The following is a 16,738-nucleotide window of genomic DNA, read 5'->3' as shown; positions in this document are numbered from 1 at the left end:
ACGTTGCAACCTTCTTCTTCTTATTGTGACACCAGTCGCAGCCCCTCACGGCTCGATATCTGGAACACCTCCCGATGCTCACCCGTTTATGTTTACCAAATATACTCTCTCGTCATCCATTCGCTCCACGTGCCCAAACTATCTCCGTACTTTTTCCAATCATCCCTAACTCAGCTGCGTATTTCCTTTCTAATATCTTCAAATTTAATTCTGTAATACATAGATTTTTCCACACATTCTATCGTGCTATCGTCTAATGGTGGGGACTGACCTCCGCTCTCCGACTATGGACGGAGCGCTCGGCTCGCTGTACTGACTATACGAATGCTCGCATCGTAACATGTTACGTTACGACCAAATGTGGAGGTCAGTCCTCACCATAAGGGATCGCATTTCAAAACAAGATATTTTTTGTTGACAAGATTTCAAGACTTATCTTCCTTTTGTGTACTGCAGGAACCTGGAGATCACGACCAGCTTGACGGGAGAGGCTCCGGTACCAAAACTCGGGGTGGCCGTGAGCCAGGACGGCAAGGAGTACGTACTCATTTTTTTATTTAATTTTGAACAAACATAATTAATGTCACCACATAGTATTTTGTTTATTCTTTTGTTTCAGCTAGAAAATAAGATACTTGACATACATGATTCATAAATAGATGACACACATAATTCATTTTTAAAGTTAATTAAAAAGGCATTTAGTTTCAGTTCAGTGTCAAAAAATGGGCTTTTATTAGAGAAAATAATACCGATTGCAGCAGCGACAAGGGGTATCTAGTATTAACACACTGCTTGCGGGAAACGCTTAAAAGCGTCTTTTCCATACTGTTGGTAGAGAGCGAGAGATACTTATAAGCGTTGTGTTATGTTGCAGAGTGTCGGGGGAGATCTCGGTGCGGCCGGGCACTCCGCTGGCCATGCGCGTGTTCCTGGACGAGGGCTCCGCGCCCGTCTACGGACTCATGGTCTCCCATCTGCAGGTGTCCGACACCGCCACGCAGCAGGAAACTATCGTCTTCAACGGGTAATATATCTTCATGTTCCGGAGGAAGTTCACAACACTAATGCTCCAAAACATAAACAGAAATAGACAAACATGTTTATGCACATTGTTTTGTGAGATATTTGGATTAGACTCGATAATAATTTGATTTAATTGAATTTCACCTATTTTTACCATAAAAAATACATTATATCCTTTAATATATATTTTTTATTAATTTAAATGATTTTACTTGAATATGATCAATTTGCGTATGAGGACCGTGCATCTCGAGCAAAAGGAAGCATTGCAGGTGCCATAGAAGAATTCTTTTAATGGTTGAGAGTGATCCAATTCGAGATATCATAAGGCGCATGGAACTTTTTCCATGCACATATTGAATATGCACTGTAAAGGAAAGGAAGCTAGATACTTTGGTTATTTCGTAAGGGGAGAGAAACATGAAATGAGATTTTTATAGCCTATAGAATGATTACTTCCGCTAGTGTGTATGTTGATAAATAAATGCTGAATTGATGGGCAGCTGTTCGGTGGACCCGTACCTGTTTGACAACTTCGTGACGACGGACGGGGACTCGCTGGAGGCGCGCTTCCGCGCCTTCAAGTTCCCCGACACCACCTACGTGCAGTTCCGCGGCACCGTGCAAGTCTGTCTCGACAAGTGCCAAGGGGTAATCACAAACTCATATATATCTTCTCTCTTTCAAATACGCTCATTAACAAATCTTACTTATCAACCCCCCATTTGATTGTTTATTATATCGGACACTGGATTAGATGTCAATATTATAGTTATTGACATCTAATCCCTACGGATGAGATGTCAATATTATAGTTCAAATGGAATAGCCACATTTCCAAATGTATCAATATTTGTACCAACATTTGAAGAGTTCCACGACCATTGCATATATACAGCCTTCAAGAATTAACAGAATGGTGAATGTTACACAAGTGTTTAAAAGTGGTTGTTTAAGCCAGCCAAATGCCAGGTCGTATACCTCGGGATGCTCAGATGTTCATCTTCTTTCATATAAAGAAGTACTGTAGATATTTTATATCTAGTTGAAATAACTTTATTTACAATATTTTAAGTTAAATTTGAAAGCTTTAGTAGAAATCTAACATGATCCCAGAACTGTCTTGGTTCTAATAAAATAGTTCAATGCCATTCCCATAGGCTTCGCTCCAAATTGATGACCGTAAAATACAATTGGAATGTAGACTTATATATTTTGTGATTTGTTATATCCAGGCCGTGTGCAGTAACGGAGCCACAGGATACGGAAGGAGAAGGCGCGCCATCCGAGACCAGAAGGAAAGCAACCATCTGTACGAGATATCTCTCACCACTTTCATCAAGGTGGAAGATGACACCAACGAAGCCGGTGAGTAGTCCGGAATATTACAAAGTTGGGTATATCGACAAGTTAGCTGACCACCTCGAGCTTCAATTCCGCTTTGTCTGCAGCCGCTCTAAGCAGCGACTCAGCGCTGCAGTGACCCCACTCCATCACCACGTATCTCCGAATATATCACCATCTCTGAATATCCACTCACAAATACTGGATCTAATGATTATGTTGCCCCGAGGAATTGTCATGGACTAACAAGTTTTTTAAGGAGGGAAAATTATTTAAAAGAATGTCACATACATATCAGTGTAGGTGACATTCTTTTAAATTATTTTAAGGCATTAAATGGTCACAGCTATTTAGATTATAAGAAAATCAACAGTTGATCGCTTCTTGCATAGAATATTCTTGTGCGAGCTCAACAACACAAATATGAGCCATATTAGCGAAGAATGTTACACAGTTTATAAGGTAATTATAGACTGGTTAAATTATTCATCTGTCTTCACAGATCCCTAGCTCCACAAATGGCCCGGCTTCTATATTCCCTTCTCAAAAATTATCTGTCTCGTCAAGATATGTCTTGTCGCTACATTTTGAAAATTATTCTATATATTTGAAAATTCTCTCAGACGACATCAGCAAGCTTCTCCGTAACCTGAAGATCGCCAACCAGATGCTGGACGAGCAGCCCTCGGAGAACTCCTCGGGCGAGGTGCTGGCGGCCACCGTGCGCGAGCGCCCGCAGTCGCACCAGGTGGCGCGCCAGGCGGACTCGCACAGCGGCGCCGCCCCCGCCCGCCCCGCCCTCCTACTCGCCACTCTCGCACTCTTCCTCTCCCTCTCGCTCTACCCGAGACACTGATGCACTCCCGACCTCCCGAAGCAGCGAGCAAATCATTCGCTAATTCTGCGCTGACATCCGCCAAGCGGTGCAATTACAACATCTGTTATTTATTATTTTAAATACTTATTTTCTCGACAAACATTCGTTTTACCCTTTCACTTTTTGTTGCAATAACAGATATGTAAGTTACGAGCCATCGAGAAGGTGTAATATAATATGCAGTTACTATGAAAGAAACATTTATATTGCGCTTCTCTCTCACTCTCCGATACAAGTGATCGAGGTAGTATCACGATACGTGGAGCGAGCGAGATGAAGATATATTTTGTCCGAAAATGGCGGCCTCCAAGATTAACATAGCCTAATTTTAACATGTAACTAAACTATACTAAAGGATATTTCACTACGGGATTACAAAACATCCAGAAATCAAGTCAGATTGGCTCTGACAGGCGGTTGGGAGAAGCCGGGTGCCCCGCTGCGCATACTGCATTAACGGCGTGGCCTGTCTGCCAATACTGCGTCGTGTCACGCCGCCTTTAACTAACACTCGAGTTCACCTACACAATCTTTGTTTCATTAAAACTAATAATTAAGTCACTTGTTAAAAGGTGAGCAAAAAGTACATTCAGTATTAATGCCCTCGAATTAATCGAGGGCATCGCATGCAGTTTTAAGAAATTCAAACTACATACTACAGCTTTTAACCTGTAGGATCATTTATGATTTAATATTAATCGCTAACCCCGCCGGGAATTGAAGTTGAGCCCTCGTACTCTTTAACTGAACCTATTGTTCACTGCGCGGGCATATGTTACTGCACAAAAAGAAATTCGTAATTATCGGCAGTTTCAAATATCATTTTTCCAGCACATCTAACAACACGGAAAAACACACTGATGCAACTCATATTGATGGTTCTTTTGTGTCTATATGTATGTGTGAGACACACAATATACTCACATCGCGGCCATGGAAGTGTTGGCCCAGAAAAAACTCTATTTTGATAAAATGTAACAAAATTAAAACTCTATCATCAGCTATAAAACTATATTTTAAGTAGAATGTTAATTCGAGGGCATTAGTAACAAACGCGGCAATCTCCAAATCTTTGCATTGCACTATTCGGACATCTCATTTGCTTACCTGTTATAATAAGGTTATGTTATTGATAATCTGAACAGACCTTTAATTTGTAGCTCGCCTCCATAGCGTAGCGGTTAGCGCGTTTGGCCACCATGAAGATGTCACGTTTGATTTCCGAGGTGGTCAGAATGAACAAATTCCAATATGTATTTATTTCATAATACCATAGACTTGTACCTGAAGCGCAGAACTTTGCCTACCCATATTTAACAATCTGATACAGTGGCTAATGCACTATCGGGTGCGGATAATGGTTAGAAGAATACAGATTGTTACATTTCTCTCTCTAACCCTTATCTGCACCCTATGGTGTATAGGGCACTGCATCATATAGAAGCAGTTGTTATATCGATTGGTAATAAAGGTGATCAGCCCTGCGCCTCGAGCGCCAGTCCGGAGGAATGTTAAATAAATATTGAGAGCGGAAAATGGATTGCATTTATTTTGACCCTTCCCCTGGGAACCATATCCGGGACTTCCAGCACGATAGCCAAATACACTGACCACTGATGGTCAGATGGAAGAGGGGTGAAGTTTGGAGATGGCCGCGTTTGTCACCAATGTACGGAATGGTAGTCTACACCGCTCGGGCAATGCCTCGTCTAATGGTCTAATATAGAAGTGTAAGCGGACCCCGAACCGAATGGCGTCTATTTACTAGTCTTAACAATTAATCGCTACGTTTCAAGTTGGCTATTTTGTTTGAATAACATTCCTTCGCTACGGAACGTCGCTCCGCCGAACAGAGCGATACTAGTATTTAAGTTTTAATGTACTTTTAGGAAATAAACAATTGTTAACAATTACAAACGGGTTTTATTTTACCGCTCGCAGCTTCTATAAATAGCCGGTCGCCACATAACATTCAAAACCCTGAAATCAGACGGCTAATAAATAAAAGATGACATGAAGCCTACGGATGGACCTGCGCAATCAGGATTGACCTATGCAATTAGGATAGAGCTGTGCAATCGTATAACGGGTATGTGAGACTTGTGTAAGTATGCGCTGATAATTTTGCATAGAATGGTTCCGCAGTTGTACACAAGAAATGGTTCTTCTTCTGCGTTACAGTCCATGTCAGATATCTCCAACTTTAATTCAACCATTCGGATACAGTGGAAGCTCTCATAACGAGTGAGATTCGTTCCAGAATCTCACTGCGCGGAAGTCTCTGCTCACAAGTTAATGTTGCAAAAAAGGGACCTAACCTTTCTCTGTAATTCGTTATGCAAAATGTCGCTCATTAAGAGAGCAAATTGTTGACAATATCTCAAAGTAATTAAAACAAACGTTATTATAAAAAGAGCGGTTTATTATGTATAGAATAGGCATGAAATAGTGTCATTAGTTGTATCCCTTGATCATGTGCGCCAGTCCCCAATCGTGGGAGAGCTCCAGCGGCCCCTCCACGGCGCAGCCCGCGGCCGTCACCACGCCCAGCTGGTACCTGGGGAAGGAGCGCGCGTCCCGGTAGAACAGCACCTCCAGGCACTTGGTCACCAGCTCCCTGCCCGGGCACAAAACAACTCATTATTGCCCAATCAAAGCAAAGAACTACAAAATACATATGCGATGCGTTATTTTACGCCCCAATTATTGCACATTGTTTGCGGGAAACAGTTGAAAGCATCTTTTCCATACTGTTGGTAGAGAGCGGGAGATGCTTGCGAGCGTTCTATTTGCTTACTTTAGGAAGAGCACGAGAGACGCCCGCAAACATTGTACAGATGGGAATTGGGTGTTGCGGCTACTTGTGATTAGTATACTGAGGGTCGGGCGGCAGACTGCCAGAGTATAATTAGGGTCCTTTTCCATACTGTTGGTAGAGAGCGGGAGACGCTTGGGAGCGTTCTATTTGCTTACTTTAGGAAGAGCACGAGAGACGCCCGCAAACATTGTACAGATGGGAATTGGGTGTTGCGGCTATTTGTGATTAGTATACTGAGGGTCGGGCGGCAGACTGCCAGAGTATAATTAGGGTCCTTTTCCATACTGTTGGTAGAGAGCGGGAGACGCTTGGGAGCGTTCTATTTGCTTACTTTAGGTAGAGCGCGAGAGACGCCTGCAAACATTGTACAGATGGGAATTGGGTGTTGCGGCTATTTGTGATTAGTATACTGAGGGTCGGGCGGCAGACTGCCAGAGTATAATTAGGGTCCTTTTCCATACTGTTGGTAGAGAGCGGGAGACGCTTGCGAGCGTTCTATTTGCTTACTTTAGGTAGAGCGCGAGAGACGCCCGCAAACATTGTACAGATGGGAATTGGGTGTTGCGGCTACTTGTGATTAGTATACTGAGGGTCGGGCGGCAGACTGCCAGAGTATAATTAGGGTCCTTTTCCATACTGTTGGTAGAGAGCGGGAGACGCTTGGGAGCGTTCTATTTGCTTACTTTAGGTAGAGCGCGAGAGACGCCTGCAAACATTGTACAGATGGGAATTGGGTGTTGCGGCTACTTGTGATTAGTATACTGAGGGTCGGGCGGCAGACTGCCAGAGTATAATTAAGGGTGGGGTTGATGAACAAAACCCCCCGACAACAATGTGTTAATGCGTGTAATTCATTGAACAAATTGCATTGATTGATCAAATCATAATTTACTAAAATAAAGCAAATTCATTGAACAACTCATTAAGAAAAAGTAATTCAATCACAAGTGGAAGCATTCTCCGCTATGAAATAGACCATACGGAGGTTTTTTTATCTTCTTTTAAATTCATTTGCATTTCAATATGTGAAGTATAAATACAAGTACAAAAAAATATATATAAATACAAAAAAGATCCCACAAAGGCATGGCCTGTGTGTGGGTATACATTATACTTTAGGTTATAATAAAGGCATGGCCTGTGTGTGGGTATACATTATACTTTAGGTTATAATAAAGGCATGGCCTGTGTGTGGGTATACATTATACTTTAGGTTATAATAAAGGCATGGCCTGTGTGTGGGTATACATTATACTTTAGGTTATAATAAAGGCATGGCCTGTGTGTGGGTATACATTATACTTTAGGTTATAATAAAGGCATGGCCTGTGTGTGGGTATACATTATACTTTAGGTTATAATAAAGGCATGGCCTGTGTGTGGGTATACATTATACTTTAGGTTATAATAAAGGCATGGCCTGTGTGTGGGTATACATTATACTTTAGGTTATAATAAAGGCATGGCCTGTGTGTGGGTATACATTATACTTTAGGTTATAATAAAGGCATGGCCTTTGTGTGGGTATACATTATACTTTAGGTTATAATAAAGGCATGGCCTGTGTGTGGGTATACATTATACTTTAGGTTATAATAAAGGCATGGCCTGTGTGTGGGTATACATTATACTTTAGGTTATAATAAAGGCATGGCCTGTGTGTGGGTATACATTATACTTTAGGTTATAATAAAGGCATGGCCTGTGTGTGGGTATACATTATACTTTAGGTTATAATAAAGGCATGGCCTGTGTGTGGGTATACATTATACTTTAGGTTATAATAAAGGCATGGCCTGTGTGTGGGTATACATTATACTTTAGGTTATAATAAAGGCATGGCCTGTGTGTGGGTATACATTATACTTTAGGTTATAATAAAGGCATGGCCTGTGTGTGGGTATACATTATACTTTAGGTTATAATAAAGGCATGGCCTGTGTGTGGGTATACATTATACTTTAGGTTATAATAAAGGCATGGCCTGTGTGTGGGTATACATTATACTTTAGGTTATAATAAAGGCATGGCCTGTGTGTGGGTATACATTATACTTTAGGTTATAATAAAGGGCACTGGCAAGAACACTCAAGAATAGAAATTATCAGAAATAAAGTTAGGTTGGTTCAATGTATGAGAGTGTGTGTGTGTGTGTGTACCTGGCCTTGGCCTCGTCCAGCGGCTTGGCGTGCTCCGTGTACTCGCGCAGCAGCGGCTTGGCGAGCTGCGCCGCCATGCCGGTGGCGATGCAGTCGTCCTCGTACGCCGTGCCCAGCATGTCCACCGCGCCCAGGAAGGGCTCCCCGTCCTGCCGCGAGGGACGGAACACTCGGCTCATTACTCATTCGATGCTGGTCGTCAATAACCGGCTGCATCGCTCTCGCGACATCACAGATTGGTACAACTATGTACAGGCAGAGCAAATCTACATGCAGAGGGGTCGAGGCTTTTTTGAGCCCAAGGTCTTTGAAAGCTGTCCCACCGCATTTCCAGATCTGATACGGAACCATCTAGGCTTCCTGACAGACCTTCTCTTGCGAAGCAATTTTTTTTTTTGGAGTTGCAATTTTATTGAAAATGTGAAACAAAATTGTATCCTGATTTTACTGTGAATTTACATTTAAAAGCTTTTAATATCCCCGTCACTGCCAATCTAAGTAAATACAAGTTTGTACATCCATCGCCAAATTTTGTAGAAGTACCCCGGTGTAGGCAGTGAAAGTAATCAGCATTTAGTTAGTTCAGTCAGTCAGCTAGATCTGATTCCAACCCAACGTTGGCCGGTACACAGGCGCCTCCACAATCCCGACCAGCACAGCAGACAGACACGGATCAGTGCCAAGATATTTACAGGAAATGGTCAGTCATCGCACTTCCCACTTGACCATTATGTTAGACAAAGGTCTAACAGAAAATTTTTCACAGATTATACTGTTCAGAATTCAAATAAAATTATGAATGTTTTGAATATTGAAAGCATTAACTTTGTGGATCATATCGATTTATTATTTTGAGAATTATTACTTATAAAGACTTTGTTTTATGATCCACTCACATTTTTACTAACCAACTAGTTTGGGCAACAACCTGTTGCCCTCTTCAGGGTAAAATTTATGACCAAATCATAAATTAAACCCTGAAGAGAGCAACAGGTTGTTGCCCAAACTAGTTGGTTAATAAAAATGTGAGTGGATCATAAAACAAAGTCTTTTATTTCTCAAAATAATAAAAAATTATGAAGACTGTTTTTCCACAAAACACCAAATAGCACTGTGCACTGGTGACGGTGACACCAACTGGGGATCATAGGGTTACCTGCATGCCGGCGATGATGTAGCTGTTCCAGAGGGGGTCGTACTTGCTTCTCCTGTTGTACAGCACCCTGGTGAGCCAGCAGTGCATGGAGCGAGGCTTCAGCAGCATGTTGTCGTCCAGGCACTGCTCGTCGATACTGCAAACACCAACATCATCATGATGATAGTCCCTCTCTCAAATACTTATTACTGCATTTTAGTAGCTGTGCGGCGCTATTACCAAACAAGAATACCGACAGTGCTAAGGGCACATAGGGTTGCATACCAGCAAGTTGCAAGCCCCATAAGAAACATAAATGATGAGCTCAATTGGTAATTAAGTTATAAATCCCCGAGAATCAGGGCTATACGGATGTTCAATAAAGGCCACTCGAGGCAGCTGATGACGGGTCAAAAGCCCCGTGAATGCTTCTTCTTCTAACCCTTATTCGCACCCGATGGTGCATAGGGCACTGCATCGTATTAACGCAGTGTTATATGTTGATCGTTATTTACACGAAGGCAAGGTGATCACTCCTGCGCTTCAGGGTAATATTAAATAAATACTAGTGTAAAATTGCTAATATTTATATTTAACCCCCCTGGGAATCGAACCCGGGGCCTCCAGCAGGGTACCTAAACACGCTAACCAATTACACCACGGGGGGGGGTAGAAAATTTCTACAAAGTTCTTATGCCACGGTATTTATTTGGTATAAAAAGATAGTCAGGGTGTATTGAGTATGTTTGTAGGAGAATGGGCGGGACTCACATCTTCCTCTCCATGATGTCCTTCATGTACTGGAAGTCAGCGTAGTCGCCGCCGGCGGCCGCCAGCATGTGGCGGTTGAGTGCGAGCACGCGCGGGCAGTCGCGGAAGCGCGCCAGCGAGCCGTACGAGCCCAGCGTGTCGGCCGCCACCACCACGCCGCCTGAGAACTTCACGGCCACCACGGACGAGGCCGTCGTGATGGGCGCCCTGCGACACATCAACACGTCAACACGTCAGTCAAATCAACTCTCGGCCGGCATCATACTAAACCTTTGCGGGTCTATTCAACAACATAAATAAAATCAGAGATAAAACTATAAAGGATTAAAACTATATTCTATCGTGTTGTAATATTGCTCAGGATTTAAAGGATTAATGAATCATTTGTACATATCGTAGTCGTACAGGAGAAAGTGACCAACTAACAAAACGTAAAATGTTCAGGAGGGCTATTTAAGTCACTTTTGCTTGGCAACAAAATAAACATCAACGCAGTTAGTCATTTTTAATAAGTCAATATATTATACTTCTAAGTTTAAAATCCTTTGGGATGTTTGTCAGGGCAATATTAAGCTAGTAAGATTTCAAATAGTCAATGATCACGTTTTTGTAAAAAATGTAGGTACTTGGTCACTTTCTCCTGTATGACTACAATGTATATGTATTTATGTATGTATTTGAATTATTAAAAACAAAGTGGTATTTCTTGAATAATAATACCACATTTTCATTTTTATTATTATTTATTTCAATATATTACATACATAAGTCACATATAATATTCCCGATGAATAATTTCCATTACTCATTTTGGGATTAAGGTTAACAAAACTGAAAAACAGATAAGAAAGTAACAAATAAGAAAGTAACAAACAAGAAAACTCAGGGGAAAATTTAAAATAAAGACCAATAAAAGGAACAGTAAATATGCATGTAACAAAACGTAAGGTAAGAAAGTATGTTTAAAGGAAAAAAAGAGAAAATATAACCTAACCACTATTACAAATTCATTTTGGATCCCTGACTGGTTTCTATTTTATATAAATCAGGCAGCTGGTTGATTTGAGTATAGGCAATATATTGTGAGGACCTTACTCCAAGTTTAGTAGTTGTGTTTATCGGGTCCACATGTATTTTACTATTTCCATCTCCATAATAACCACATCTATGTTGAGAGTACAATTATATGTTGATGTAAATAGTTGGTGAGTGGAATGAAAACCAGAATTAGTCCATATACATTTGGTACTCAAAATATTGTGTTTGTAAAAATTAACTAGGATTAACAACGGTGTTCGATGTTACTTGTGAATTTTACGCAGAATTTACTAATTCTGCGTAAACGATAGTAATCGTAAAAATGTGTAACTGATGTGGAACCAATGCGATTCCAAATTATATTAATAATGAAATTACGAAACAAACAAAAAGGTCACGCTAAATATGTGGAATGTAATTACAAAAAGTTAAAACAGAAGATAACAGGGTGAAAATCCCAGAGATTCAACCGACAAATCGTCAGGATTGTAGAAGAACGAATTTTTTTGTCACCGTATGACTGGCATATTTAAGGTTATGTTTTGCACAAAAAAAATTAAAGGATTACCATCATACCTAAATTTTCAATACTAATATTATAAATATCGGACATCATTATTAAAAGCCGCAAGTCCAACTTACTGCGAACGTTTTGTGAAGTCCTGGGTTCCCGAAAAGCTTTTCATGTCAGCCGAATTTGAAACTCCGCCGGGGAAATTATACACGGCACCGGGAGAAGGACCATTGTGCCAGAAAGGAGGAGCTGTGAATCCTGAAGCGAATGCCATTGTTATAATTGTCGTTTACCTAAAATAAATATTCAACTCTTTGCACGATACAATAATCCAAAATCGCAGTAACGGGATGACATCTAAAAATTGAAAACTAATTACTTTTTGTATATGTCTATGGATTTTGTAAATTATTGCCACACGTATAATGTATATAAAATAAGCTTCGTTCTTTTGCAATGGATGCATATCTAAATTTTTATTTTAAAAATTAGGTAGGTACATGGTTACCTGCATAAATAAAAATAAAATAACATAAATTCTTTAAGTCGCGGAGAACTCCAATTCACTTTATCACATGGGTCAGAGTTTTTAAGTTCCCACTTTTCCTACAATAGTATATGCTTTAATTTTCTTTCAAAACAGTGTTTTAAAGTAACTTCAATAGAGCGCTAATGCACATGGCTCAATTACTTGTGTCCCATCAGAAAATAAACAAACATGGAATCAGTAATAAACAAACACCAAACGAATTTTGTTTCTTTCTAAAAATTTTCGGCATTGATTTGAACACTGCACAAAATTGACGAGTTGTTAATTCGATTATACAACAATTAAACAATCTATTCTGTACTCTTTTTAAGGAAATTGATAAAGAAATAAATAAATGTCCATAGGGTGAAGGATGCTGCTTTATGGGCGAGAGAATAAGAGGATGTAGTAAGTAAGAAAATAAAAATTGAACAAACCCCTAGAACACTCTGGTAGGCCAGTTCTGAAAACCTTAAGCATGTAAGCTCATATTTAATGTAATTAAAATTCAACCAATACATTTATACAATGAAATATTTTTTATTTGACGCAACTCAGTCATTCGCCATGTTACTAAAAACATGTCGGCTTAATCCTCGCGATCGAAACTGATGTTTGAGAAAAATTTAAATAAATTTCGCTACAATTTTAATATTAAAAAAATAAAACGCCATGTAGCACTTAATGATTTTTCACAATATTTTATTCTATATTTGGTAGGTTTCTCATTTCGTTGAATGAAACTTGTGAACATAAAAGAGCCACTTGTGATATGCGTATAATGTTTTGCCTAGATATAATGTAACAGCACGTCGATCATATGCAGTCCTCTATGCACCATTGGGTGCGATTAGGGGGCAGAAGAAAAATGTACTTTCAAATAGACTAGTTTTTAGCGCGATAAGCACAGTATTGCCATATAAATAAATTATTTGATCTCCCATAGAACTGTGTTGGAACCGGAAGTTATGAAAAGAATAACATTTCTCGTCCATTTGTAATTTCCTTTTGCTGTACTACACGGCAAAATGGCTAAGAGAGGTAAGTTTTTAGTGAAATCCGTCGTCATCCGCGATAAATACTGGTGAATTATCGGGATACCTTTTCTACGACTCGTCCATATAGTAGATGAGTCGCTAATTTGTGTATTTAACTTCGAAAACTTATTAAACTCGGGTTACTGTCAAACTAGTCAGCGCTCACGTTCGTGTTCTTGTCACTGACAGATGTGTTATTTTCGATTTTTAAGGACGTGGTGGAGCCGCGGGAGCGAAGTTCCGCATTTCCCTGGGTCTCCCTGTGGGAGCTGTGATCAATTGCGCCGATAATACCGGTAAGTTTATTTTCTAAAACTATCTTTCGTATCCTAACCTATAAAACTTATAGCGCGGTTTCCTCGCTCGTTTGTTTTGCGTACTTACTTAAAAATGTCAGTGTATTTTATAAGTTTTAAATGAAAGTTCATTTATAAATTGATAGCAATTATCATGATTGATCGTAACTTAATTGTCAAAGAATAGAACTAGTTTACGGCGACAAATTGTAATGTTGAAAGAAAAATTGTTGTTTATGTTCTTATGCTGTCACGTTCAACGAATGCAGTTGGATCTACAGAAACGTTACTTCGAGCATAGCTACTAGTTATTTCAGCTATTTTTCTCTCGCTATACATGCTGTTTTTGTTCTTCATATATTTCCATTTTAAATAATACTGCGGTTGGGAAAAAGCAATGATGATACCGAGGAGTTTCGCTAAATTATTCGTATGACTCCCGATGTGATTTCACACACCTTGGCAGACTGAGCTTTTTCTGAAGTAAATTATTTCAAAATTAACATTGTTATCAAATTATTATGAAAACGGTGAAAATGAAATCAGTTTAAATTTTATACCGCGGAGCTGGTGTTATATAGCGATTTTGTAACAAAGGGGGTTTGTAAGTTGCGAAATGGAAAATTACAATATTAATTGAATATATTATCTTTATCTGATGTAATTCAGTGGAATTTTCTTACAATCACGGATAATGTTACCAATCACGAACTGTAGCCAGTGTTAGTCGCTCCCATAACTTATTTTTTTACTACGCACCTAATTTTACATAAACACAATCCGTCCATTATAACTCTGGTGAGCGTTCCGTCGTAACTTCCGGATATGCGTACATATTACCAACATGGAGATTTGTTGATTTTGTTATAAACGTTGTGTAGGATTAGTGCAAAGCATCTTGCCGGTTGCCAAATATAATAAAACCTTTTGAAAAAACTACAAATGATGGTTCATTCCAGGTGCCAAGAATCTGTATGTGATTGCCGTACACGGTATCAAGGGGCGCCTCAACAGGCTGCCGGCCGCCGGCTCGGGGGACATGATCGTGGCCACCGTCAAGAAGGGAAAGCCCGAACTCAGGAAGAAGGTGAGCCCCGCTCCTCCGCGCCCCCTTCCGCTCCCCCGCGCCCCTCTTCCTGGGAAACAGCAATGATGAAAGACAAGGAGTTTCGCTAATATCCGTATGACTCCCGGTGTGATTCTACAACCTTGGCAGACTGAGCTTTTCCCATGAAGCAAACTCCTGTTGAACCTTCAACTTCCAGGAGGGACTCTGAATGCCTCGGCTCGCCGTGCGAGTCGTGGCATCACATAGATTTAATTAGCTTTCAATTAAGATCATTTGGGATTAACCCGAGCCGTCATTTGACACCGCTTTTCTGAATGGAAGTTTGACTGCTACCTGTTATAAGTATAGCTTTTTATACTTAAATTTTTTTTGTATCAGAATATAATTTAATTGCAAGTACATAAATATTCCATTATAAAAGATCTTTACAAAGGCATGGCCTATGTGTGGGTACCGTAGAACGGGGCTACGTGAACTTTTATGTGTTACTCGAGCCCAGTACAAGAAAGGGATTTAAATCTGTATTCGGTCTACAATAATGAACGTATCGACATGATTCGTTGTTTCCCTGCCGGGTGACACTTGTTGTCACCAAACTTCGATTGATACCACAATCTTAATATCTTTTGTGTAGCCTGTTCTACGGTATACATTTTATTTTAGGTTATAATGAATGGTATTGGAAAGAATACAGTATCGACATTTCTCGAGTTATTTTTTAGTTATTGCTTTTAATGTGGTGCGTGTATTGCGCTGTTTGTGGAAGTCTAATCTAACCTAACCGATGTGCGGTGTTTCCAGGTAATGCCTGCGGTGATAATCAGGCAGAGAAAACCATTTCGGAGGCGGGACGGGACATTTATATACTTCGAGGACAATGCGGGGGTCATAGTGAACAACAAGGGGGAGATGAAGGGCTCCGCCATCACGGGCCCCGTGGCCAAGGAGTGCGCCGACTTGTGGCCCCGTATCGCCTCCAACGCCAGCTCCATAGCATAACCCCCCGCACTTAAACTAAATGTATTCTACGATACACAATAAACAAAAAAACTACAAACTCACAATGCTCGCCTTTTAATAATCCCTACCCTATTTAAGTACATCTACACAAAGGAAATATTGATGCCAAAGACAATAGCCACAAATCTTCCTTTTTTGAGTTAAATACTGAAACCAAAATATCTGTTTGATTTTTCATTTATCCATATCTTGGCATAAATTACTAGGCGGCAATAGAAAAGCCTTCCACTTAGATTTGACTATCCATATTACATTGGTTTTTGTACAAGGATTATGCCTTATTTATTCCAAAGGAATTTTGACAGAAAGCACTTACTAAATGTCTAGTGTTTTTTGTCAAAAAGATTAAAATAAAGAGATAAATTTGTCACCTGTATGCAGAACTACCCCAAGTCGCACGCTGGTCAATTTTATCTTTACTCATTTGTTGTGTTCTAAATGCTACTGATTTCGTTATGCGGAAAGTTCTTAAATAGATATTCAAATATTATGAATGTAAATATCCAAGAAGAAATATTACTTGACAATTTTCTATGTGCATTTAGGATACTTGCGCATCCGGGTGACGGACTGTTCAATATACAGATTAATGTGGTGGATGTTAGTGAAAAAGAGACCTCTTAAATCAGACAATGACGGGTCAGACTCTTTTCAAGAATGCTTTGTATGTTAATAATCACTCTGGGATCAATTCAATATATGTATTAACAGTAACTACGTGGAGAAAATCCAGAATTTGCGAATGAAAATTAGGATACTCAAAATATTGCAAATAAAAATACTCGTCTAAAAAATGACAATTGTGTTTTCTGGCATCCTAATTAATGTGTGTGAAATAATTTGAGAAGAATCTTGCATACATTTCGTTCGGCTACAAAACAAAAAAACTTACTTATTTCAACCATAGATGTCAGTAGAAGTAGCATTCAGTAGATCTTTTCAACTGAAGCATAAATATGGCCTCTGGACTTGAGTAGTGTAGTTGTCAGAGTGGTGAATGTTACAGAGTGTAAAGTGGTGACTTATACCAGCCAGTAACGGGTCGTAAGCCCTGTAAATGCCCAGACTTCCAGATTCTTCTTTATGAATGTTTCGAGATGTTGAT

The 16,738-nt window shown here is 39.9% G+C and overlaps 3 protein-coding genes across 4 annotated transcripts in view; 2 read left to right on the top strand and 1 right to left on the bottom strand.

Moving 5' to 3' along the window:
- The window catches only part of qsm (Zona pelucida superfamily protein qsm), a 44,295-nt gene extending 39,131 nt beyond the window's left edge, over positions 1-5,164 (top strand). The window contains exons 6-10 of the mRNA XM_088265994.1: positions 457-537; positions 878-1,027; positions 1,530-1,677; positions 2,262-2,394; positions 2,994-5,164. Coding sequence (XP_088122120.1) covers positions 457-537; positions 878-1,027; positions 1,530-1,677; positions 2,262-2,394; positions 2,994-3,226 — 745 coding nt within the window. The 3' untranslated portion in view covers positions 3,227-5,164. The remainder of the gene's footprint in view (positions 1-456; positions 538-877; positions 1,028-1,529; positions 1,678-2,261; positions 2,395-2,993) is intronic.
- A 487-nt stretch (positions 5,165-5,651) lies between these two features.
- On the bottom strand, positions 5,652-12,055 carry Prosbeta7 (proteasome subunit beta type-4). Of its 2 annotated transcripts, XR_015838103.1 has the most exons (6): positions 11,811-12,055; positions 10,131-10,337; positions 9,381-9,516; positions 8,066-8,373; positions 6,828-7,178; positions 5,652-6,474 (listed from the first exon to the last, which is right to left on the bottom strand). XR_015838103.1 is itself a non-coding variant. In XM_088265993.1 (5 exons), the coding sequence occupies exons 1-5, from the start codon at positions 11,954-11,956 to the stop codon at positions 5,702-5,704; spliced, it is 801 nt and encodes a 266-aa protein (XP_088122119.1). In that variant the 5' UTR covers positions 11,957-12,055; the 3' UTR covers positions 5,652-5,701. The 2 variants fall into 2 exon arrangements, 1 of the variants encoding a protein (XP_088122119.1); XM_088265993.1 differs by lacking the exon at positions 6,828-7,178 and having other exon boundaries at positions 5,652-5,864; positions 8,225-8,373.
- Positions 12,056-13,203: 1,148 nt separating this feature from the next.
- Positions 13,204-15,677, top strand: RpL23 (ribosomal protein L23). Its single transcript, XM_088265947.1, has 4 exons — positions 13,204-13,252; positions 13,461-13,544; positions 14,504-14,631; positions 15,415-15,677. The coding sequence occupies exons 1-4, from the start codon at positions 13,240-13,242 to the stop codon at positions 15,610-15,612; spliced, it is 423 nt and encodes a 140-aa protein (XP_088122073.1). The 5' UTR covers positions 13,204-13,239; the 3' UTR covers positions 15,613-15,677.
- Positions 15,678-16,738: the final 1,061 nt, after the last annotated feature.

The sequence above is a fragment of the Brachycentrus maculatus genome, unplaced genomic scaffold (genome assembly GCF_059751285.1).
Source record: "Brachycentrus maculatus isolate JH-2025_06_01 unplaced genomic scaffold, ASM5975128v1 h1tg000259l, whole genome shotgun sequence".
Lineage (NCBI taxonomy): Eukaryota > Metazoa > Arthropoda > Insecta > Trichoptera > Brachycentridae > Brachycentrus > Brachycentrus maculatus.
The sequence above is the reverse complement of the archived record's forward strand: the minus strand, read 5'-3'. Positions and strand labels throughout refer to the sequence as shown.